Source organism: Aulonocara sp. 'chitande type north' Nkhata Bay, linkage group LG12, assembly GCF_057382095.1.
Source record: "Aulonocara sp. 'chitande type north' Nkhata Bay isolate Kocher_YH1m ecotype deep benthic linkage group LG12, A_spYH_male_GT1.1, whole genome shotgun sequence".
NCBI lineage: Eukaryota > Metazoa > Chordata > Actinopteri > Cichliformes > Cichlidae > Aulonocara > Aulonocara sp. 'chitande type north' Nkhata Bay.
Genome location: NC_141355.1, coordinates 33,354,411 through 33,380,418, shown reverse-complemented (window position 1 = coordinate 33,380,418; position 26,008 = coordinate 33,354,411). Strand labels below are relative to the sequence as shown.

The 26,008-nt window shown below is 40.1% G+C and overlaps 1 protein-coding gene across 3 annotated transcripts in view; it reads left to right on the top strand.

The window, feature by feature from the left end:
• The window catches only part of ksr2 (kinase suppressor of ras 2), a 126,147-nt gene that overhangs the window by 85,905 nt on the left and 14,234 nt on the right, over positions 1 to 26,008 (top strand). For all 3 annotated transcript variants that reach the window (XM_086315223.1, XM_086315224.1, XM_086315222.1), the window contains 7 exons: positions 2,087 to 2,156; positions 6,356 to 6,404; positions 7,382 to 7,743; positions 11,573 to 11,669; positions 11,764 to 11,897; positions 16,773 to 16,907; positions 18,490 to 18,619. In XM_086315223.1, the coding sequence (XP_086171349.1) occupies positions 2,087 to 2,156; positions 6,356 to 6,404; positions 7,382 to 7,743; positions 11,573 to 11,669; positions 11,764 to 11,897; positions 16,773 to 16,907; positions 18,490 to 18,619 (977 nt within the window). The remainder of the gene's footprint in view (positions 1 to 2,086; positions 2,157 to 6,355; positions 6,405 to 7,381; positions 7,744 to 11,572; positions 11,670 to 11,763; positions 11,898 to 16,772; positions 16,908 to 18,489; positions 18,620 to 26,008) is intronic.

Here is a 26,008-nt window from a genome sequence, read left to right as displayed (position 1 = left end):
GAGATGTGAGTGCCAGAGTTAAAACTACTGAAGTTGTACATCCAAATGATGACATCGAAGGCTGGAAACTAGAAGGGCTGATTTCCAATGAGCATACTAGCTGCTGGCTAAAGGAACCTGCTTTGTAAGTGCTGCTGTATTTGGGTGAGATACAGCTTTGATGGTTCAAGGCAGAAGTTTGAATGAATAACTCTCACACTCAAGTGATGAGGAGTAACCACAATCTGGAGTACAGTCTGGTAGGAAGGCAGCTGTTGAACTGGTGAAACTGTCTGAAGATGGATATGAGTGTCAATCTTCTGCACATGCCCCACTGAACCTGTGTTGTCCTTATAGTCAGTAGCCTGGATATAATAAAATGTAAGTGTAAATGTTAAAAAATGTCTTTACTGCTGTTTTGTTTATCACAGTATTGCTTATTTAGCCATAGTTAGAGAACATGTAATTTTCATTAGCTGATCACATAGTTTTTTTTCTTATTGTAGGAGGACAAACATATGCCTGCAAAAAAATACATCTTATATATGAAGAACCTAAAATAAAATAAGTCAGCTTTGCTTAGGCCAATGTAGCAACCAATCACCTAGAGTAAAAAAATAACTCAACGTGATAACCGATCTATACTCAGCTCATCTTTTAATCTGTAAATTCTTATTGGATGACCTGCATGCCATTTCCACTGTATTCCTTGTTTCTTGTGTTTGGAGTCCCCAGTTTCCACAGGTGTATAAAACCGAGCACCTAGTCATACAATCTGCCTTTGCAAACAGAAGAATGGGTCTAATAAAGATTCTAAAGATTGTGTTGAATTTGAGCAAGAAGTCAGTTCATGAAATTTCTTCCATTTGGAACTATAAGTGGTATTATTGCAAAGCATTTAGGAACTATAGGAACCTAGCCAAGAAGTGATAGATCACGTAAAGTTACATTCCAATCTCGTCAAGCTCTGCTGACTAAATATGCATTTGCATGACTAGACAATTCCTGTCGATGTCATATGTAGGTGGTCCAGTGCTTTTAAGCATCTAGTGTATTCTTTTGTTAGACACAAATAAATTACACTTTTTCTTCTTACGTCCACATATCCTTTATAGAATTAAATGCATATTAAATTAATGTGCATGAGAACTACATATGAGGAAAAATATAAAAATGTCAGAATAAAAATGTATGAATATGTGCATTGAAATATATAAGTAAAAGGGGTGAATGTGAGAATTAAAAAGAAAATGATATAAAAATGACAGTGCGAGCATGTAAAAGGAGAATGTATTTATGTGAGAGTTTCAGAATTCGTGTTGCCTTTCATAATTTGTGTCACAATTCACTGCATATCATTATAGACAGCTTTTACACACAAAGAAAAAATTCTGTGTAAACATTTAGAATCTATAAAGTCATAGTTTTTTTAGGTGCTCTTTAAACAGAATGGCAGTCTGTCTCTTTGTTGACATAATGAACGTCATAATTTCATTGTGTGAATAAGTATTGTAGATGCCAAGTGTGTTTGAAAATTTCCATGTACTCACAGGCACCCTGGAAGTCTTCAAATCCTGTTTAATGGGAGAGGTTAATGGGAGTTAATTTATAATTTGGCATCAGATTTCACCTATTCATAGCAATGCCACAGGATTAGCCCTATGGTAGATGACATCATGCTTTAATTATTTTTTCCAAAGTATAGTAGGAAGAGTTACCTTGTGTCATTAAGTAGGATATTACACCATAATTCAGTTCAATTCAGTTTTATTTATATAGCGCCAAATCACAACAACAGTTGGAATAATAGTATTCCTTCTTCCATTATGATAGTTAGCAATGATAGCTGAAAACAGAAGGCTTACAATGATGATAGCATTGCTACTACTGCATTTTACTGGGAAAGAAAAACTCTTGCCTTGTTTAATAGTATCACAGTTTTGACACAGCTGGTATTTCGGTCACCACTGTGGCTCTGTTGTAGCTGGTGTTCCCTAGCTTTTCTATTACATGATAAGCAGCACCACCAATGTTAATAATGACTTTTAATGAATGCAGTTTTGTTTCAATTCATTAATTTGATGTGTTGTAACTCGAATGCTTCCAGATGTTGCTCCCGAGGCTCCTCCCAGCCGAGCTCCGCAGGTCATTCTGCATCCCGTTCTTTCTGAACCAGGGTAAGTAAAATCAATGACAGAAATAGTTCAGTAGAACCGCATGAATACATTTAAAGAAAGAAAGTACTACCGATCATCTTTTCTCTCTGTCAGTCAGCCTTTTCCTCATCTGCATGCTTTCTCTCCTTCTCCTCCTCCCCTCTTCCCCCTTTCTCTCTGGGGTAGTTGGTCAGAGGCCAAGTTGAACTTATTGGAGCACAGATATTTGGGTGGCAATTTCAATGCGAGGGACGACATGATGATTACTCAGAGACTAATGTTAGCATGGCCTTTAGTTCACGCTACACTTGGGATGCCAAGTGGATTTTCACTAGCTCTTTGAGGAAGCCAGTGGTCATAGGAAGACAACCGGAAGAGAAGGATTAGTGATGAGATGCCTCTCGACCCAGATGTTAATTAAATCAGATCTCAATATATCGCATGAAACGGGGCAAGAATCTATAGGAAGATGATCAGTTGTGATGAAATACAGGTCATGCTGAAAGACTGGAGTAGATTCATCAAGAACAAATAATTATATTTAAAAAAAAATCAACATGGTAGTAAGACTGGGAAAAAATCGAAAGTATGACTTTTACACTGAGGTACGGGGCTGTACATGTACAAGCTGTCTTTGATGTCATCATGCCTCATTTATATAGCAGCTGCCAGATTTGAGATTAAAAAACAGGAAGGCAAAGTCTGGAAATAATAGGAATCATACAAAAATAATGGCATGCATACATAACAATAGACTCCATGTTTGGGATAGTTTAGCATTTAGCATTACATTCATTACCATAATCATTATAATGTGATGCGAAATATTGTTTTCTGTATCTTGAAACCACATTCAGGCGTTGAGCTGTAAAGCTTCACTGTCAGTTTTTCACAAGGTGCTCCAAATGCATGCATATGAGTTTTGTTTTGTTGTTATACTGGTCTCTGTGTGCACTCCGGGGCTGATTGTGAATGAGTTGCAGCTGGCAAATTTTGTCATCTCACTGAGGACAAAATATTCATTTTTATTGAGACTAATAGACTGAATTTATTCACAGCCAAAAGGGTATACAGGAAAGGAAAGTGTGTACAGCCCACAATGAAAAGCCAACTATTTTGTTATTAGGCTTTTAACAATTAACAACACCCATGTGACTGTGACAGCTAAGAACTAAAAGACTTGATATTAGTTTGTCAACAAGAAAAACGGGGTTTTAACATTTATTGAAATCAGAGCAGCAGGAGACTGTATATAAAACACTAATTAAATGACAAAGAAAAGCCCCTTGTACTCTCTCTTGGGGAAATAGATAAGAGTCATTACCTGTTCCCCCAATATTAACCATTCAAGGTTTGAGACATTGTATTTTATTTTTGCTTTTCATAGAAATATGTTCATAACTTGGGAACAAATTCTACCAGAGCCAGCTTGTAGGAAGTTATGAAAAGGCATGAACCACAGTAAATTAAGAAAACAAAATGTACAACTACTACTGAGAAATGCTAGCTGACTCATAAGGCTGCACACTCTGACCTGAATGCCCCCCAAAAAAATTCTCCATTAGTTTCAGTCAATAAATGCATCATAATTTACCTTAGATTCTTAACATATAATATATCTGTATTTATTCTTGATTTGGGCATTCACATACAGCTAAATATTTAGGAATCATGAATCTCTTGAGAAAAGAGCAAGAGAAAACTCATTTAAAAACCCATATCTTTGGCAACCTTTTCTCCATTTTTCCCCTTTCTCACTCCCGTTCATCGTTCCCTGCCTTTTTGACAAATGGGAATGCATAAGCGTGGTTAAAAAACCCACATTCTTCTGATTTAATTAATGCTATCGCCCCTCCTGTCCCTTCTTTGTATGCTCTTACAGTGGCAGCTGGCAGATTTCTTTGCCCTTAATAGCTTCATCTCAGGGTTAATGAGGGCCTGTTTTAGACCCGAACGCCCTGCAGGATTCCCTCATTAGAGCAGAGATCGAACCGGTGGTAGCAGCCCTTGGCGCCACAGGAATCACATTATTTTATATGCTGCCTCACCTATGGTCTTTTCAGTCAAGGGTTGCTCTGCGAACAAGTGTTAATATACCATAGAATGTGGGGAGTTATACACTGATGTTACACAGACGATTATGTGGACAGTGGGGGTTGAGTGGAATAAGGGAAACGGGTTCATTTATGTCATGTGAGTGGCTGTAGGTGACAATGGACACGCCTGGGTCAGAAATTAATAAGGGCACAGGGTGCAAATGCACTGAAAAACTCGTAAAATGAATGTGAAAATAAAAATTAGGGTCAGAAAAAGGCTGCCACTAATGAGAAGACCTCTCTCTTACATTTCCCCCTGTTCACATTGTAGTTATTTATCTATTAAATGGTCACAGTATCATTGTCTTTTTGCCACCTGAGACATTGCAGATGATTCACAGCATAAAAGCCTGTGGTTCAGTAATTCTTTTTATTGTAATGTGTGCAAAAAAAAATAATAGCTTTTTTAGGTAAAAAAAAAAAAAAAAGACACATTGCTAAGAAAGATTGTGCATGAATGAAAATAAATGCAACTCCTGAAAAACACACTGACAAAAGGAAACACGATTAATAATAAAGTAAACACTGGAGATAGACTAGTTGCGAGAGGTGAAAAAAAAAAAAAAGATCTGTATCTAGTATTTAGAAATATCAGAAAAGAAATATTGGTTTTTAATGTTTAAAATAAGACAAATCTAATAACAAAATATCTATTCACAAAGACCAGCTCATCTCATAGTCATTGAAATGGCCTCTATAAAAGACCTTATGTGTTATAATGGGATTCTGAATCTACAGCATGTCTCTTCTTTGGTGTCTAGGTAAAAGCACAATAGAAAGGTTACCGGCTCAGAAAATAAGGTGGCATGCAGCTTTTAAATTGCAGGTCTCAGAGCTGCCTGCAGATATTTATTGCATTGTTTAAAAGTGCACAAAAAGTATCACTAAAACCAAATATTTCAGACCTTCAGAGCTTCATTGGTGCTTAATGATTCTGGGTTCAGACCTTTTTAAAAATATTCATGTGCCATTCTCATGCTAAGTACCGAGATCGGTTTAACACTGGCCAAAATCACTGGTTCTGATATGCACATTTGCCTCTACAAAATCTCTCAGGAACACGAGACTGATCTATTGCTGTTATTCTGTAGGAAGTTGAATCGACTGACAGCAAAGTAACACATTTTGTAAAAGAAAAAAAATGTTGTGAAAGTGGTACAAAGAAGTACAAACAAAACAAAACAGCAGTGAACCCTGGACAAGCATTTTAATCGATGGAGAGGGCTCCAGCACCCAAAAGGCATCACAAATGACATTCAGTCATTTCTACTTTAATAGCAACTTTAAAAACAAAAAGCAAAAAACAAAACAAAGAAAATTCCTACTTTTTAGTCAGAGACAACCAGGTGTTGTAAAACAGAGCGCAATTCACTCTTTGTGACAGACACACAGGGGAAAGGGTGTCAAGAGAAGTTATCTATTGCCAATTAGAATATATCAGGTGCAGGTGCAATCAGTTCATCTGGGTATAGAGACAAAAAACTGCAACAGCAGTTCTTGTTGTAGTTTTTGTAGTGATCTTTGATTCTTTTTTGTGTTTACTTTTCTGCTTCCTCAATAGTTGGAAACTATTGTGAGAACCTAAACATTTGTCATGACTTAATATGACACAGGCGTTAGTATATTGCCATCCACAGATGGTATTCAGACATATTCATTATCTGTTTGTGAAATGATTTAGAGGTTGTAGTGGTGACACATCATATGGAATGACACACATCAGTGCACACACAATAGTCGTCCAGATAAAAATCAGCCTGTCTGATCATACGTGTGAGTACCACATCTCTGTGTAGAGGCTACATTACTGATATCTACCGCAAAACCATCTCTGCTCTCAGCACACATGAAAACTATTTAATATAATAACTATTTGAAACATACAAATATTACAGCAATACTAACTCAGTTCAGTTCAGTTTTATTTATATAGCACTGAATCTCAAAGCGTTTTACATGGAAATACTTTGGTTTCAGATGCACATACATATAGATGGCTTTAGAACATGCTTATACTAATACTAATACTCCACAATCAACGTATACACTCAATAAAGAATTTAAAACCTGCAAAGATATTTTTCCTTATGAATATATTTCTTCTCTTCCTCCTTTTTATTTTAGCAATGAGGGCAACCCTTTGCTTCAAATCGAAGTTGAACCTACATCAGACGTGAGTATGACCTTTGTTGTGCTTTCAGCGTGTGCGGATCTAGCTTTGTTCAGTCCTTGCATTGCTGATAGTACTGACAATTATGCCAGTAATATCAGTGTGTAATTGCTGGTGAATGCGAATGAAGACTAAATACCACTCTCACCAACACTTGTCACAGTCATTTGCGTTGTTCTCTCATTTAGCATAATTTGTCTCAGCTCTGTGAGGAGCCTTTAGGTAAGTTATGCGTCAAAAGCAACAAGAAGGAAAAGACATCTTCGCTCCTCGTCATTGCTATTTCTATAACAATGATATAATTTGAGAAAATGTGATGCAGATTGCGTTGAATGATATTCCAGCAGGTGCCTTGGAGTAGGTCATTTTCTCTCTTGCGGTGCATTATATTTAAAATCAAATCAGAGTAAATCAACCACTTTTCCCTGTGGTTATTTTCCCTTTTTTTTATCAGTCTATTTTTTATTGGTAACAGTCTAAACAGTCAGTATTTCAAGTGCAAACAGCCACAGAAAAATCATTATATATAGAGGCAACACAGACATACAGTATGTGTTTGTTTTTTTTCATATACAGTCCTGTTTATAAGTAAAATAGTACTCAATACATTTACTTATAAGCTAAAATATATCACATCATATGCTATACTCATTGTAAAATATATATTGTTACAAGGAAAGATGATTTATTTATGTATGTATGTATGTATAAAATGAAAAATTGACATTACCATCTGATAAAAACTGTTCATCCTGGGAATACAGAGCTTTTGCTACATCTAAAGCTTGGTGGGTTGGAGAAGCTTTTTGCCGATAATTATGCTTCTCTTAAATGGCATTTGTATAAAAAAAATAATAAAACATCCATCTGCTATCTTGCTGGAATGATTTAACACTATCTTTTTGTGTATAATGGCATTTTGATTCCATACATGTGTAGGAAATTCAAGCTACCCACAGTTCAATTTTGCTTTATCACAGAATGAGGAAGGCAATGATGAGGACTCTGGTGATGAGTTTGAGGAGATGAACTTGTCGCTCCTGTCGGCTCGAAACTTCCCACGTAAGGCCAGTCAGACCAGTATCTTCCTGCAGGAATGGGACATCCCCTTTGAGCAACTAGAGATTGGGGAGATGATTGGTAAGGGTCGCTTTGGAAAGGTTTTCCATGGACGATGGCATGGCGAGGTCGCCATTCGCTTAATTGACATTGAGCGTGATAACGAAGACCAGCTGAAGGCCTTCAAACGTGAGGTGATGGCCTACCGAAACACTCGCCATGAAAATGTGGTGCTCTTTATGGGGGCCTGCATGAGCCCACCACATCTGGCCATCATTACCAGGTAAGGATAAAGATCTAAGTTTGAATTAAGGTGTTCTTGATAAAGCTCTACACCTCTGACAGACATTGATCACACTTAAGTACTGTTTGCTATATTGTGTGATTGTCCTCTCTACCGGCTCACAAGCTGAGCTTCACTACAAAAAGCAGCTAATGAACACTTGAATGTAGCTACCTGTTAAGGACTAGGAGAGAAACATGAACAAATGCACTGAGGATTTTATATTTTGTTTTGTTACGTGGCAGCAAAGAAAAAGGGATACAAGCAAACAGTTTACCAGCAACAGATTACTTAATTTAGAAACTAAATAAAAAATGACTTGAATTTCAGAATTAACGAGAAAGTAATCTGAGTACCTTAAAGAATTAACTTGTAAACATGTCATGTCTTATAGTTTAATGTCCAGAAATAATATTGAATAATAAGGAAACTACAATATTTGCATGGCCTAAAAGGTTAGTTAAAGTGCCACTTTAAAATAATACAAGTTGAGTTTGAAGAACTTTTTAAAACGACCTCTATTGTTCTTTATAATTGCAGTCATAATGGTGTCCATCAATAGCCCTATATTAGAATATGTTATAGTACACAATGGTTCATTTGAGCTTTCATGTTTGAGCAGGCTGCAAAAATAATATACAGATGGCAATGAAAAGAATGCTGACCATAAAACAAATGAAAGTACAGTGCAATTATAAAAAGCAATATAATGAGACTCCATAAATGGATCATCGCAGATAAAATGCAGAAATGTTCATATGGGTTATCTGTAGGAAAAAAAATTATACAACTCTAACCAGGGTAACTGTCTGTCTGTCCGTCCGTCCATCCATCCATCCGTTCATCATTTTCACAGCTCTAAAATGTGTAGTTTGGTCTGCTTCTGAACTTGAGAGAATGACCATTTTATGGCTTTGACAGTCAGTCCTGGTCACCTAGCATTCATTCTAGATCAGCCACAGACCTTCCCTTCTTTAGAAATATGAGTTTAGAGTGTCTGACAATGGGATGTGGAGAGGTTATGATTAGAGCAGGCTGCTGCTGTTGCTGAATAGATGAACCAACCACTCACCATAGCAATAGTGCATTTGTCTTCACTACAGTGCAACAGCAGATAATATGAGGTTAGAGTGGACGTGAAGATTTCTCTCTCTTTAATTATTTCATGTATTAGTGTTTACTTTTAGGCAGATTTAAGTACTGTAAGTATTTTGCCACTTATAACAATTAAGAGAAAGGTTGTTTTCTTGTTAAAGAACATCACGAGAAGTACTCTCATTTAATTAATTAGCAGAGCTAATGACGTTCAGAAAGAAATTATTGCCCGTCCTATTGTCATCTACATAGGCTGTGAACAACAAGGAAGTCTTGCAATTTTTATACATTGTCTCTGCATATATTTGTTTTGAAGGGACTGTCCATCTCTTACTAAATGTACAACTTTAAATATGCTTTAGCACAAATGCACTAATCCCTTCCATCATATTTACTGTTTTAAATGACCAGTTGTATGATTTCTGAGATATTGCATCTGATGCCAGTTGAAATTGCTGTATGCACAGGGGAGCTAACAGGTGAGCTGGCTGCTTCTCAGAAATCCTCGCTGGTGATTGCTGAAAATAATAGCGAATGTCAGTGCAACAGGTGGCTTTGTTATCCACTAATACTCTGCTTCTCACACCACAAGGATAAAAAAAGTTACTACAAAATAGTCTTCATATTAATCATGTAGACCAAAGTGCAAAACGAAGCACACTGGTTTATTAAAGATTTCAGGCTGCATTAATAGGAACATAAATATTGATTGAAACGTTTTCCTTTAACTTTTTCCTTTATGTTGGTTGATTTTGTTGGGCATAGAGGATACAGTGATATTACTGCTGGATTTTATTCATGTAAATTGCATAATTCATTTTGAAGCACAAAGGTGATTTTCAGAATGTTAAGGTGGACTCATTAGTTCTCCATCATCTTGTCTTCCATTAAATACACCCTTTCTTCTTAGACTAGATTATCCATATCATATTTGCCGTAGGTATAAAAGTAACTGTCATAAAACATAATGTCTGCATAAAAATTTCAACTGGCTTTAGATTTAACCAGCCAGCATTTGTTAGTTAGATTTCTGTGTTTAATAAAAGACGTGTAAAGAGAGGTTTTAAATATAAAAAATGAGGCTGTCATGAGATTGTTTCAGGAATGAATATGTATGAGCTGTTAGCTTCGGGTCCTTTGTTGGTCACCTGCATGGCACAGTCGGGGTTGAGGGCTTCAAGTGTGAGGCAGGGGGTGTTTGTTGAGCTGCCTATTAAAATGCCATTTTGATGGCACCCCTCCAGAAATATCACATTGTCTAGCTGAAATACAGTCTAGCTCCATTCTGGCTTACAGTGAACTTCGCTTTCTTTCTCAGCAGGTGATCCAGGTGATTGATATATGCATTTTTTTTTCTCTGCCCGTTCTGTTGGTTTTTGTCTTTTGCCCTTCTCCCCCGTCCCTCTTCTTAGCTGTTTCTCTTTCCCTCTTTCTTTCTCCCCTTCTTTCCCCCAGTCAAGTCTGTCCCGTATTCAGTAAGTGAAAATAAAATAAACAATAAAAGGTGAATCAAATGGACCATTACGGCAAGGCTGGGATGGTCAGTTTGGTAAAGTAAATCCGTTGGGCATCTTTCTTTGCCTTTAGACAACAATTCTGATGGCAAAAGAGCCAAACGGGACAGGCAAAAAAAAAAAAAAAAAAAAAAAAGAACTTCGCTTTTAGTTCATAGGATGGCATTTTATCCTCTAACAGTGTCTCAAACTCCAGTAATGCACACTCGTGAACTTCTAGACAAATATTTTTTCTGTTTATGTAACACTGAACATTTAAAAGATGAGGATTAGATGAAGTGGAGAGAGGTGAAAATTGAACACTCTAACAGTTAACCATTTTGTGGACTGTTTCAGTATTAGTCTCATTTCTTATGTATTTGTTTTTATTAGGGATGACAAAGAGACTCATTCAAGCCTGCAGTTAAGTTTACATCACATTGTTCAGACTATAAACATGTCAGGCGCTTGTTGATACTTTGATGATTAATTACAGCAGCACAGCATAGTGTGTGTTCACAGTCTAGGCACCCAGCTCACCACTCATCAATATGTAAGTAAAATTGGGGGTTTATAATTAACTATTCCCCTGAGTTTACAGGTGGATACTGGGGCAGTGGAGGGGTTTAAATAGTAGGCTGCAATGCTGGGTAGTGGACACTGACATGTAAGAGGGACACATTGGAGATTTTTTGTAGCTTAACTAGACCACCAAAATGGGAGGCCATGTTTGGTATATGAAATGAGGACAGAAAGGCACGATATGTGTGTAAAATAGTGCAGCTCGAGTTCCCTGCTTCTTCTGCTTCTTTGCTCCATTTCATTTAAACTATGATTTCAAAACAATTTTGAATTCTCTGTTAGAAGCAATATATAAGTATCAGTCCATTTACCATATTCACTTATCTTGTATGAATTTTTTTCTTTTATTCTTAGGAGAGCAGTACAGGAGTCCTTTATTTTAACTTCTTTGTATACGAGGTTTTAGCCCTGCACTTATCAGTTGCTTTCTACAAGCTTAATGAATCACTTCTCTTTGCAACGTTGATGTACAAAGCATGATTGAGACATATTGGAATGACAGGAAACCAGTGACAAACTAAGCTGAAAATACTCATTTAAAAGTTTCGAAAGGAATTTTTTAAGATTGACTTGTAACATCTAAATAATGTAGTGATTTTATCAAATTTGTATTACCTATTGGCATTGATGTAAACCCTGAATTTTACTGTCTTTTCCAGCTTTTGTAAAGGCAGGACACTTTATTCTGTAGTGCGAGATGCCAAAGTTGTCCTGGATGTTAACAAGACACGACAGATTGCGCAAGAGATGGTCAAGGTAAAATAACTCGGCACTGATTTCTCCAAAACACTTCAGCAGAATGCCACGTATTACAAGGTGTCCCACCCTCCCTCCCTCTCTCTGTCCTCAGGGGATGGGCTACCTCCACGCAAAGGGGATCTTACACAAAGACATGAAGTCCAAGAATGTGTTTTATGACAATGGCAAAGTCGTCATCACTGACTTTGGGCTCTTCACCATATCTGGAGTTCTGCAGGCTGGCAGGTAATTATGTTCAATACACTTATGGGACAGGAATGCTTTCGTTAGCATTTGCAATACATGAATTAGTCTTGGAGAGAAACTGAAAGTTCTGACACGTGTAGTGCAGAGACAACAAAACCTTTGGTCCATGCAGTGGATACGCTGCACATTTGTGTGATGAAAATGTCATCTTGTTATGTATTTAAACCCTACTTTTTTATTATTACTGCATACATTTTTTAACACTGTTCAATTATAATGAATGGTGATGCTTCCTTTTCTGTTTTTGAAAACCTCTGTTCCAACATGTCTAATTTACATAACGGTTGCCATTAAGATTACATTCATGCGCAAATAATTGAAAACTGTTTTTTTTTCTGGAAGTAATTACAGTTCCCATAAAAGCTTCACACTTGTCCCCTCAAGAACTCAAACAGTGTTAAACAGAAATGTCCAAGATATAAAGAAAACATGAGTAACCAGGTCAAGGAGGAGCAAATAAATTCAATAATGGCTGGATAAATTTGCCCTTACAAACAGTACAGCAGAACTATTTGTTCTGTGAATCATCAGCAATGGTTAAAATGCTCAAAATTATTTCCCATGCCAATGAAAAAATATATATGTATGACACCCAACATCTAGACTAACATCGAAACAACTAGTAGCTCAGTGTTTTAACATCTGTAAGAAACAATTGCATTGTAACTAGAGATTGACAAGGTACAACACATACTACTACACATACTATACTACAGCAATGGTGAGCCAGGACATCAGATCCAGGGGGAGATATCATCATTACCACCCTCCAAAATTAGGTACAGAGCCCAACAGTGATCCTTTAGATGCTTTGCTATAAGCTCAAGGTAGTAAAGGAAAGTTAGCAAAATTATTAAAACTATAGTAAAAGTGTGATGAAGAAAGTGCAACAACCTGCTCATACCCTAGGCCTTAGAAAAGCCCAACCAAAGACTGACCTCTGCACATCTTCAGTTATACCAGAGGGATAGAAGCCGGAAGAATAAACTAGCTGTTTTCCATTGAACCATCCAAGGTGTACTCTCAAAGGTGGAGGACAATAGGAGAGCAACCCCACCAAGGCTGAACACAGAGCAATACTGGAAGAGCATATGGGAGAATATTGCAACACAACAATGCTCAGTGGCTTGCAAATCTAAGAGAAGGTCACAGCAACTTCCTTGAACAGGACCCAGTAACCATGAGAGTGGCAGATATAAAAGAAACAACTTCAAGTGTGAAGCTGGATAGTACTGGGACCTGATATGATTCACACCTACTGACTAAAGAAACTAACTGTGGTCCATGAACATCTGGCCGCTGCTAATGGATGAGACCCACCTGGAATGGCTAACTGAAAACCAGTCCTGATAGTCAAAGATCCCCAGAAGGGCCTAGTTCCATCCAACTACTAGCCGATAATCTGCATTAGTGCCTTTTCAGGCATCATAGTGGCTGAGATGAACAAGCACATGGCTCAGTTTCTCAGTTTGGCCTGGAAAGGAATCAGCATAGCACCAACTACTGGTAGCAGATCAGTCATCTGAGACTGTAAGACCAGACTGACCAACCTGTGGACTGCCTAGATTGACTACAAGAATGCCTATGACTCAGTGTCTCACACATGGATCCTGGAATGCTTAGAACTGATCAACAGGACCCTAAGAGCCTTCAACAGGAATTCAGTGGGGGATGTGGCGAAAAACACTGGAGGTAAACCTTAAGCTAGTTGCATAAGTGTGTTTATATTTTGTCACCATTGTTGTTCTGCATAGATTTAAATAACCTCAGATAAATCATTAACTAGGATACTGACTACAGCATAGAGCAAATGTCAGCCTTCTCCTCTATATCAGTGACATCAAGCTCTATACCACCGATGCACACGACTAGGATCTACAGAATTCGGGCTGCCATTTCACTAGCTGGACCCATGTCCTCATTTTAGGTTTGATAACGTTTGAGTGGGTAGAGTTGAATGGCTTGGGCATGAATTGAGCTGCAGTTTGGGGAAGGCCTTGAAGTGGACTGACGGCGGCTCCAGGGCCTGGCAGATCCCCATGTACTAAATAGAAGTGAAGAAGTTAAAGGATTGAAAAGGGGAGGGAGGGTGAGGCACGTAAACGAGAATGAACAGCTTGTAGAACTGAGGGAGCCTATATAGATGAGAACTGGAAGGAGCATGTTTGGAGGCGTGCTCCTGCTCCTGAAATTGCAATACTTTATCTACAGTTGAACTGGAGAAGTGTAGTTGGATGGTAACAAAAAGAGGAAATGCAATCAGAATGGAGGCGATTGCACTACCAGAAGGGAACATTGCAGACACTGAAGACAGCTACAAGTACCTGGGAATCCCACAAGCAAATGGGAGTCATGAAGAGCCTGCTAGGAAAGCCGCAATTACCAAATATCTCCCATGAGTAAGGCAAGTCCTAAGGAGTTAGCTGAATGGGAAGAACAAGATTTGGGCAATCAGCAGTGCCAGTGATCAGATACCCTGCTAGCCAAAGCAGCAGATAGAAGCCACTGACATCAAGACAAGAAAACTCCAAGGAAGCTGTCACCCCTCAACTCTGAGACTAAGGCTAAGCAGAAAGAAGAAGGCCAAGGACTAGAGAAAGTCTTAGGGCCACTATCCATGATGAAACAACATATATCTATGAGTTAATCAGGAAGATGGCCACACCTGATTATGTGCCTAGTGAATACCTCACCCAGCAGAAAATTTAGAAAAATAATTATTGCAGTGCAGGAACAAGCTCTAAGCACTAGATCAATAAAGGCTGGGGTCTACCACACCAGGCAAGACCACCAGGCTGGAATATTATACAAGAACATCTGTGACAAGTTCCTAAATCAAAATGTGATATGCCCCCTAGGGTAGTTAAGAATGTCTGAGCTAAAATCTTGTGGGACTTCCAGATACAGACGGACAAACAGGTGATACTAACGAACTGGACATGGTAGATAGATATTGCTATACCAAATGATTACTGTACCAGGAAGAAGGAACATAAAATCAACAAGAAGCTTGAGAAATAAAACAGAGAGGAGCTAGAGGAAATGAGGAGGGTAAAATCAACAGTGGTATTCGTGGTACTCAGAACACCCAAAGCAGTGGCCTCCAAACTGGGCAAGTGGCTCACACAGGTATCAGGAATGACATCTGAGATCTCTGTCCAGAAGAATTTTATTTGTCACGTACACAGTCATACAGAGTACGATATGCAGTGAAATGCTTAGACAACTGCTCGTGACCTAAAGCAAAAAAAAAAGGAAAAGGCTATGAATAAGATCACAGCAGAGTTTATGGAGAAGTTTATGCAAAACTTCCCAGTCCACCTCGTACACCTGAGTGTACGAAAGCATTTTATTCATATTGATTTTTGCATGTTCATCTCTCTCAAATCTGCAATTCATCATGACACTAGAGCCAAGTGTTAATGAGTTTTGTATAGCATAAACACTGGAAGCTTACTGCGAGATATTATCATTAAAACAGATATGGTGTTCAAAACTTCGACGATGTACTTGCACTTGTAGTAATTGCACTCGTTGAAAGGGATAAGTCATTTTTAATCTGTGGTTACATTTAGTGTTTTTAAAAGCAGACCAAATGCCAATATATTAACAGCAACAACATCAGCATTTTCTGTTTGAAAAAATAAGCTTATTTGGCATCTCATTTGAAGCAAAATTATGTCATTATGACATCTGCATTATAAATATGAAGCTATGATCTGTAGCTGCTTAGTTTGGCATAAACTGGAGAAAGCTGGTCATTCCCAAAGTTAACAAAACCCCCCAAATACCTCTAATCTTGTTTTATAGAAGGTAATTAGAGCTTTTTTGTGATGAAAGATCTTCATGGTGTTGTGGAAGTTTTCCATTTAAATAAAGCCTGCAGACGAGCGGTGAGCGGTAGCTAACATTTTTTAATCCAAACACACAAAGAACAGAAAACCAAGCTTGTGGAGAGCCTACATGACCGCGCGGCAGGGTCAGCAGTCTCACTGAGCCTAGCATGGCTCTCAGTTAAATACTGGTGAAAAGAAGTAAGATTATTTCCCTGTCACTTGTTTTGAAGCAGTGATTTTATTAAATTGTCACCCTCACAGCTGGCTGATCTGTTTGGACAATTATGATAAATACTAGCCAGAGCACTTTATGTAGTTTTGACCACTGTGACTATGAATAATGATCAAATTTCACCCACTAGCATTCTAACAACATCTGCTGACATTTGGATATATTGCCATTATCAGCGTAACATAAGTGTGCCATCTTAGCATGGGTAACGCACACACTAATCATAACAAGTTTCACGAATTCAAGTGACGCCAATAAGGTAAGAGCTGTGCATATTTTGGTTGTGTTGTTAAAACATAAGAACTGTACATTGAGAGTAAGACAATGATAAGTCTTTGTTTATCTCCTTTTCTTGTTTTTATGTTGTAGCGTTGCAATTCAGTGGATTTTAAATCCACAATCTGATGCGCTTCAAAACTTTAACACAGATTGTGATCAAGACTTAATTTCCTGCAGTGTGACTTGCAAAAACTTTGAAAACTGTCATTTACACATCACCAATTTATTTCAAAGATAAAACCACTGTAACAGTTAAACAGAAAAGTAAAAGATGATGTTTATAAAATAGAATGGCAATTACACCAACTTACCAGTAATGCAACAGCAACAATGACGCTCAGCTATATGAAACAGTAATTGAAAAGCATTACAGATTCATCTTATTGGTGGTTTTTGTATCTACAGTGTTCTATAATGAAAATGAATCAGTGTAATAGCTTGGCAGCATGATACAGTAGATCAATAAGCCCTGACAAGTCTCCATCTGCACATTTTCTCTCTCTACAGCCGCAGAGAAGATAAACTGAGGATCCCCAACGGCTGGTTGTGCCACCTAGCCCCTGAAATCATCCAGCAGCTCTCTCCAGAAACAGAAGAGGACAAGCTTCCTTTCTCCAAGCAGTCAGATGTCTTTGCTTTTGGGTGAGAGTCCTCTTGCCAGATGCCCCCTAGTTTGTTTGTCCAGACGGCATCCGAGCCTGGAGGATTATAGCAGACTGTTGACAAAGAGGGTTTACAAACTCCAAATATGTGTGTGAACTTAATAAATACTCTGCACCACATGAGGCAACTCTCATTAACACTTTTAAGATCTCATTATAGATAGAGATTTTTTACTGCTGTACAAAGACTAGTGTACAAAGACATGTATAATATAGTAATCTGATATAATAAATGAATTTTTTTTATGCTATTTCCAGTCTTTATACATCCATTTCATAAGCATTTACTGAAAATGGGATTAACAGTGTTAAAACCTAATTATGTAAAATTATGATTTTGGCATAGACTCCACTTGGCATTGCTCACCTGATTAATAAACACTTAATCTACGTGATTTGACTGAAATACTGAGTGATTGGATCTATATTTATGATAAAGATGGGCTAGGGTAATGCACAAATAAGCAATAGCAGCTGAAAGACAGCAGAACACTGGGAAAACGAATTGAAGTATAAAATGCACACTGATTAGCGACTGGTGCATCCGTGTGTGTTAAAATCTTATTTGAGCAAATAATGCGAACCAAGAGGGGGTTGCCTTTGCAAATGTGCAAAAGTGATTGAATAATTGCAGGTTGAATAATTGCAATAGTGATGGTGAGAAACGAAAGGCGTCGTCTAAGCAGGAGGACTGAATAGAAGAGAAACTAAACAAGTTTTGTGACTGAAGGTGTGCTCAGACGCATGATGTATTTTTCCATGCGCTCCTTTTGGTCGAAAACATCTCACTGATTTTTTCCATTATTACATACAGATTTCCTGTCTGAGTGTCACTCTGATTTCTCAAGCCAAGGTGTCCTCCAGCTCCTCCTCTGAAGCCCAATTTTAAATTCATCCTAACTTGATTAAAAAAGCCCCCCTGGCTCCTGTTCTTTCTCCAGTGACATTACTGCTTCATTTGAGGGGGTGGACCCTGCTCTGTTGACTCCTAACACAATTGCTTTCTCAGATGGTTCCCCATATGGAGGTCTCATCACTATATTATTCTAAAGGGAAGAAGAGTGCAACACTGGTGCACCATGTCCAGCTGCTCTGTTAGCATTTGTGTTACCTAGAGGTGACCCTCGTGGCTTTTTTGCATATTCATCACCAATCAGCCATCATCTTTTCCCCCTTACTCCTGGCAAAGAGCTATTTTTATTCTACTCAAACTCGACACGCAGGAGCAGAATGAAAACACCTTATTTGCACAGGGAAGGTAGTGAATGCTAATTTTCCATGAGTAGTAATTAAAAATGTACTGTTTTTTTTAGCTTAATTGTTTTTCAAAAATTTAAACTGACAAAAAGTCATCCACAAAATCATGCTTTTGCACATACCACGATCCAATTATGCATCATCTACAGCTGCTTATTCAACTGCAAAAATAAAGTTTGTCAGTTTATAGTTGTCCTTACTCTTGCCTGGATAAGAATCCTCCATAGGTGTTTTTCGAAGACGCTGTTATTCTTATGACCAGATAGTTTAAAACACTGATCTACTTTGCTTCTTTGTCTTCTCAGCACCATCTGGTACGAATTACACGCACGTGAATGGCCTTACAAGAGTCAACCAGCAGAGGTGATCATATGGCAGATCGGCAGTGGGATGAAACCCAATCTTGCACAAACTGGCATGGGGAAGGAGATATTAGTAAGAGCTTCTTTTTTTTCTTTTTAACTTTTCACTATTCATGAATCACCTTTTCCTTCAAAATTAGCTACTTTATAATTTTCGTGTTTAAGCACTCATTGAAAGATTACCTTGCCTGATAAAGACAGGAAGGTCATTTTCACACATGCGGTACATCATCTGTCAGAGCTTTATGTAAAAGTGTAGATGTCTTTACTCCTCTGGCTCCCAGTTGCAAAGTTTATGCAATGCGTGATTGATCCCATGAGAGCAAGTAGCTGTCTAGTGTAATTGTCTCCCCATGAAGCACCCCTGCCTTAGCCAAATTGACTATTTTCAGAGAATGCATTTGGTGTGAAAATTCTCCTGCTGTGTGCTATTGTAAACCAAAATGTTTAAATTAGTAAAAAGATTAAGTAGTGTGAAAATTTTCAAAACATTCTTTGAATTTAATTATTACGTTTTTGTCACTTTTTCTGTTGTTGTTAAGTAAATGAAGCAGATTAAGTAAACTCCAAGTATAACTTCATTTTACTGAACCATTTCTGCTATCTGTCTGCTAGTCCGCACTTGTCTCTTAATAATAGATTTTCCTGAGTAGATGTTCTGTTATAATGGAGCAAAGTATGTTTACAGTTCATTTGCATAATTGTGTTTTTTAGTTCTTCCTGTTAGACTAGTGATGCTGTGGTAGCATGAATGAAGTGAGCTGTTGGGTTAATTACGGTCCCTGTTACGCCCCACTTAAGAACGAAGTGTCGACTGGAGCGAGGGGTAACACAAAGTGAAAGGGAACACATGAACTACTGGAGAAATAGATGTCAGTATACAAGATTTGTTGCCTAAAACTACTACAGTAAAACAAGCACAGGGAAGCTCTTTTCTTCAGGGTCTCCAAGGCCAAAACAATAAACAAAACACCCCACTTTAGCTAGAAATCAAAACCAAGTACTCACTAACCAAAACAAAATACAATGGCTGAGCTCCCTGTCTAACCAAACCAGGAGAAAACAGTTGAAACAAAAAAGGCAGAGAACCCCTACCTGCTTCCACAATGACAAACTAATTAACACAATAAGGGTACACCTTTGCTTACAATAAAAGAAAGAAAAACCAAAGTTCACAGAGGGTAAGTTCTCACACACATACACACTAAGGCCCGCTGCCCAAAACTCTACAGCTCACAGCTCTGGCAAACATGGGGAAAATGGCAGGGGGTGTGGCAGTTTAGGATGGCAGACTATATGCCGTGGCTGACGAGCTGGAACACACCTCAGCTGCGGCTCATGAGGCAGACCTGCAACACAAGAAAAGGAGAAAAACAACTCTTCTACAGAGGGAGAGCCACTAGAGGTCAGCGACCGTAACACCCCCCCACATAAAATATCACATACAGTAAACAGACACCTTTAACAACTGCCACCAGGTCCGTTACTGGGGTTAAGGAGTTAATACTGGGTCCTGGACAGTGCGTCAGCCACCACGTTGTCCACACCTCTCTGATGTCGGATGTCTATGTTATACTCCTGAGCAAGCAACGCCCATCTCATCAATCTTTGGTTATGATTGTACATGTGCTTTAGGAATACCAGAGGGTTATGGTCAGTACCATGACAGGGGTGGTGGTTGACCCCACGTACACGTCGAAATGCTGCAGAGCAAGCAACATGGCCAGGGTTTCCTTCTTAATGGTGGAATAGTTGAGTTGATGAGGCTTGAACTTAGCTGAGAAGTAGGAAACCGGGTGACTGATGCCATCAACTCCATCCTGCAACAGTACTGCTCCAGCGCCCGTAGCGCTTGCATCCACTTCCAGCTTGAAGGCCTTGCTGAAGTCGGGAGCAGCCAGTACAGGGGCACTGCAAAGGAGAGACTTGGCACAGTCAAATGCATGTTGGCACTCAGCAGTCCATACGAAGGGTTCCTTTGGACTGCACAGACGAGTCAGGGGAGCCACCACTGTTGAAAAGTTCCGGCAGAAACATCTGTAGTAGCCCACCAGACCCAAGAAGCGTCTGAGCTCCCGTCTGGTGGTGGGCACCGGGTAGCTCAGTACGGCCTCCACCTTTGCATTCACGGGGCGCACCTGGCCATGTCCCACTTGTTTTCCGAGGTATGTCACTACCGCCTTGGCAAATTCACACTTTGCCAGGTTCAGAGTTAGGGAAGCCTGGGTTAAACGAGCAAAAACATCCCTCAGAGTACTCACGTGATCAGTCCAGCAAGAAGAATATACCACAATGTCATCCAAATACACATTACAACTGTGAATGTCTGCTAACACAAGGTTCATAAGTCGTTGGAAAGTGGCTGGTGCATTCCGCATGCCAAACGCCATCACTGTGTACTGCAAGAAATAGTCTGGAGTAACAAATGCTGAAATATCAGAGGCTCTGCTAGTTAGAGGAACCTGCCAGTACCCTTTTAACAGATCTAGCTTTGTTATGTAGGTGGCGGCTCCAATACTGTCTATGCAGTCTTCCATGCGACGCAATGGGTATGAGTCAGGGACTGTGACTGCATTTACTCTCCTAAAATCAGTACAAAAACGAGGAGAACCATCTGACTTTGGTGTCAGCAGACATGGAGAGCTCCAAGAGCTATGGCTAGGTATCGCCAAACCATTTCCAAGCAGGTACTGTACCTCGTTTTTCATTAATTCCCTCTTGAGTGGGGGGCACCGGTATGCGTGTTGCTTAATAGGGCACGCATCACCCACGTCAATGTCGTGCTTTAACACTGGGGTTTTAGACGGTACATCCCCAAACAGACTAGGGTGCGCTTGGATCAGATCTTTCACATCGTCTCTCTCGTCATGAGGAAGATAGGAGAGGTACGTGTCTAAGGCACCAAGAACCTCTGAGTTTGCAAGCCTGCCGCTCTGCTGACCTTCACTACCCTTCACCAAACCATCATCATGGTTTATGGGCACAGAAATGAGTGAGATGGAGCCCTCGCGATCGTCTTCCCTAGAGTGAAACAGTTTCAGCATGTTTATATGGCAGAGCCGTGTTTTACGCCTCCTATCCGGAGTGCGAACGATGTAGTCTGTGTCATTGACTTTGCTCTCTACCACATATGGTCCCGCAAATTGGGCTGACAGAGACGGACCAGATGTGGGCACCAACACGAGTACCTGATCACCAGGTTTAAAAGAACGCTGCACTGCCTTCCGGTCATACTGCCGCTTCATTTTCCCTTGGGCTGCTGACAGAGACTTCTTAGCTATTGCACAAGCATGGTACAAACGTTCCCGACACTGCGTGACAAACTCAAGCACATTTGATTGCGGCTGCACATCAGACAAAAACTGTTCTTTCAGGGCTTTTAGAGGCCCTCTCACACTGTGCCCAAAAACTAATTCAGCAGGGCTGAAACCAAGGGACTCCTGTTTTGCTTCACGAGCTGCAAACAGTAGGAATGGCAGTCCCTCATCCCAGTTCTTGTCAGTCACCAGACAATATTTTCGCATCATCAACTTTATGGTCTGGTGCCATCTTTCTAGTGCACCTTGTGACTGGGGATGGTAAGGGCTGGAAGGGATGTGTCTGATACCAAGTGATTGTAATGTCTGCTTGAACAGTTTTGACTGGAAATTGCTGCCTTGGTCGGTCTGAACAATTCTAGGCAGACCAAATGTTGAAAAGAATTTAAGTAGAGCCTTAATCACAGTGGGAGCGGTGATTTTTCGAAGTGGTATGGCTTCAGGAAAACGGGTTGTGGCACACATGATTGTCAAGAGGAACTGATTACCCGTTTTTGTTCTGGGTAGAGGACCCACACAGTCCACTAAAACACGCTCAAAAGGCTCCCCAACTACCGGGATGGGTTTAAGAGGAGCAGGTGGCACCGCCTGATTAGGTTTACCCACAATTTGGCAAACCTGGCATGTTTTGCAGAACTTGGCAATGTCTTTCTTCAGACCTGGCCAGAAAAAGTGCTGAAGAACGCGGTCATAGGTTTTAGTAATACCTAAATGACCTGACCATGGGTGTTCATGCGCAAGCTGCAATATGCCACCCCGGTAATCCCTAGGAATGACTATTTGGCGTACCACCCCCCAACCCTCATCACCTCCTTCCTGCTGTAATGCAGGTCTTGAGACCCATTTTCTTAGCAGTAACCCATCCTCAAGATAAAACCTGTGTGCCTTTTTATTGTTTGCTAACTCGCTTACCTCTTTAAAACAGTTAGCGAGTGACTCATCCTTTTCCTGAGCCTGGCTCAAACACTCACGTGAGACCGGCAAAGGAAGAACCTCAGACAGAGTAGCCAGACCCTGTTCATCGAGCGCTGGTTTAGAAGGGCTAGCAGCTGGCTCTCTGTCCCCAGTTAGAACAGATCCAAGAACAGTCTCACTTAGGTTCACTTCCTCCAGCTTCCGAGCTTGCGACCTGGTAAGAACACTGACAGAAAACACATCAGGGTGGGATTTCAACAGCTCGTCCTCTTCCGGGATACAGCTGGGTTTATCCACCACCTCAGGAACAGGGAGTACTTTGTCCCCAGCAATATCATTTCCCATTATAAACTCAACACCCTGAATAGGAAATGAGTTTCTTACTGCAACCTTGAACAAACCAGAGGCTAACCTCGACTGCACATGAACACAATGTAATGGTGCAGGTATGTAGGCCATCCCAATACCTTGCACTATTGTACTAGCGTTACAAGATGACTCATCACTGACTGGCAAAACGTCGGCCAATAGAAATGACTGCGAGCCACCCGTGTCCCTCAGTATTCTCACGGGCTTTTGATCCCCAGGAAACCCTGTTAAGGAGACAAAACCATCGAAAATGAAGGGTTTAAAACACTTATCAGGTTCACTCATGGTCACATGGGGGGGGGGGGGGGAGCTCAGCGACTTGACTAGGCCAACCCCTTTGGCTTGTTTTAATTGCTGGGGCACTTGTTTACGTTTAAGAGCCAAACACTCAGAAACTATATGCCCCACTTTGTGACAGTAGAAACATTGTCTATCAGACTTGGAACCCAAGGAACCCCTAGGTTGTTGAGGCTTTGTGTCCTTTTCCAGTCGTTCATGATAGTGTGATTCGGATTTACCCACAAACACGCTTTTGTGCGTTAGAGCAAATTCTTCTGCCAGGACAGCTGCCTCCTGCAAAGTGGCCACTTTTTGTTCATTCAGGTACAGCACTGTACGATCAGGAACACAGTTTTTGAATTCCTCCAACAATACCAGTTCACGCAATGCGTTAAACTCTGACACTTTGCTTGCTTGACACCACCTATCAAATACTGTCCCTTTTTCCCTTGCGAACTCAAGGAATGTTTGAGCAGCGGATTTCCTCAGGGTTCTGAAACGCTGCCTGTAGGCTTCAGGCACCAACTCATAGGCTCTGAGTATAGCGCTTTTGACATTGTCATACACAAGACTGTCCTCGATAGTGAGAGCTGCGCATACTTCCTGTGCCTTACCAATTAATTTGCACTGAAGCAAAAGGGACCAAACCTCCTTGGGCCAATGTAAAGCCATAGCAATGCGCTCAAACGCATTAAAATAGGCCTCCACCTCAGTCTCCCTGAATGGTGGAACTAGGGCAATGTTTTTGCCCACATCAAATGCCGGAGGTGCAGGAGCAGGGGGAGAATTATCTGAAGGATTGCTATTGTTGTCTTCATCCTTCACTGTAGGTGGAGCAGAAGGCTCAGGAGACAATTTGTTAGCTTGCAACTCCAGTTGACGCAACCTAATAGATGTCTCAGCTTCTAGCTCCCGACACTTTAACTTGAACTCAAGCTCATCCTTACGTTCCCTTTCTTTGGCCTCAAGTTCAAGACGAACTAAACGTACCTTTACGCGTGCACTAACACTGGGATTACTAGATTCGACAGAGAAGGGCTCAAACCGTGGAAGAGAGGTTGGTGGCTTTCCCTCACCTGGTTTGACCACCGTAGGTGTCCCCGCCCCCTCCTCAGCACAAACCTGAGGATGACCAGAGGTTTCGAGGAGTGACGCGGCATCCCCCGAGACCACCTCTAAGGGGAACACGCCTTTCCCAACCAACCCACTGACAACAAGAGTCTTTAACTCGCTCTTCTTCATGGACTTGGCCACAAGGATTTCATAATGCGCGGCAACAGCACACAAATCCTCCTTCCGACATGCATCAAGCTGGTCCAATGCAGGCCTAGCTATAAAATCACCCAGGCTAAACTGCGCCATAACCCAAATAATCCCGGACGAGCCCCCACTTATGTTACGCCCCACTTAAGAACGAAGTGTCGACTGGAGCGAGGGGTAACACAAAGTGAAAGGGAACACATGAACTACTGGAGAAATAGATGTCAGTATACAAGATTTGTTGCCTAAAACTACTACAGTAAAACAAGCACAGGGAAGCTCTTTTCTTCAGGGTCTCCAAGGCCAAAACAATAAACAAAACACCCCACTTTAGCTAGAAATCAAAACCAAGTACTCACTAACCAAAACAAAATACAATGGCTGAGCTCCCTGTCTAACCAAACCAGGAGAAAACAGTTGAAACAAAAAAGGCAGAGAACCCCTACCTGCTTCCACAATGACAAACTAATTAACACAATAAGGGTACACCTTTGCTTACAATAAAAGAAAGAAAAACCAAAGTTCACAGAGGGTAAGTTCTCACACACATACACACTAAGGCCCGCTGCCCAAAACTCTACAGCTCACAGCTCTGGCAAACATGGGGAAAATGGCAGGGGGTGTGGCAGTTTAGGATGGCAGACTATATGCCGTGGCTGACGAGCTGGAACACACCTCAGCTGCGGCTCATGAGGCAGACCTGCAACACAAGAAAAGGAGAAAAACAACTCTTCTACAGAGGGAGAGCCACTAGAGGTCAGCGACCGTAACAGTCCCCATGTTAGCACAGTCACTAATGTACAGAGTGATACCCTGCTCAGTGCTAAAATGAAGACCTGTGAAGTGAACCTTAAACTGCTGTGCTGATGCTTGTCAAGCATGAGTCATCACTTACCATTAAAGTTTCATGCCAGTCAAAGGACTAATACATCTTTTTAAATATTTTATTAGGAAGTTAATTAGTTAACATTACTTTTGTCTACCTAAAGCAGTGAAATTGTAATATTACATTGTTTTAGTGTAAAAAACTAAATAGATAAAAAAGAAAAAGAAAGAAAATAAAGACACACACATATGTGTGTATCTGTATATATTTGTATGTGTATATATTTATATGTGTACATATATATATATATTATATCTGCCATTGAGGTTAAATTTTTATTGACTTGAGTATATTAATGTTGACTTCCATGACATTCTGACTCCCAGCTTAGCATGTATGGACACTTTGTTAGAAATGTTAATGCAGCTGCTAGCCCCTTTCCATGATTAGGGATATCCATTCAGTATTCCGATGTGAGGGAAATCTAAACTTGTCA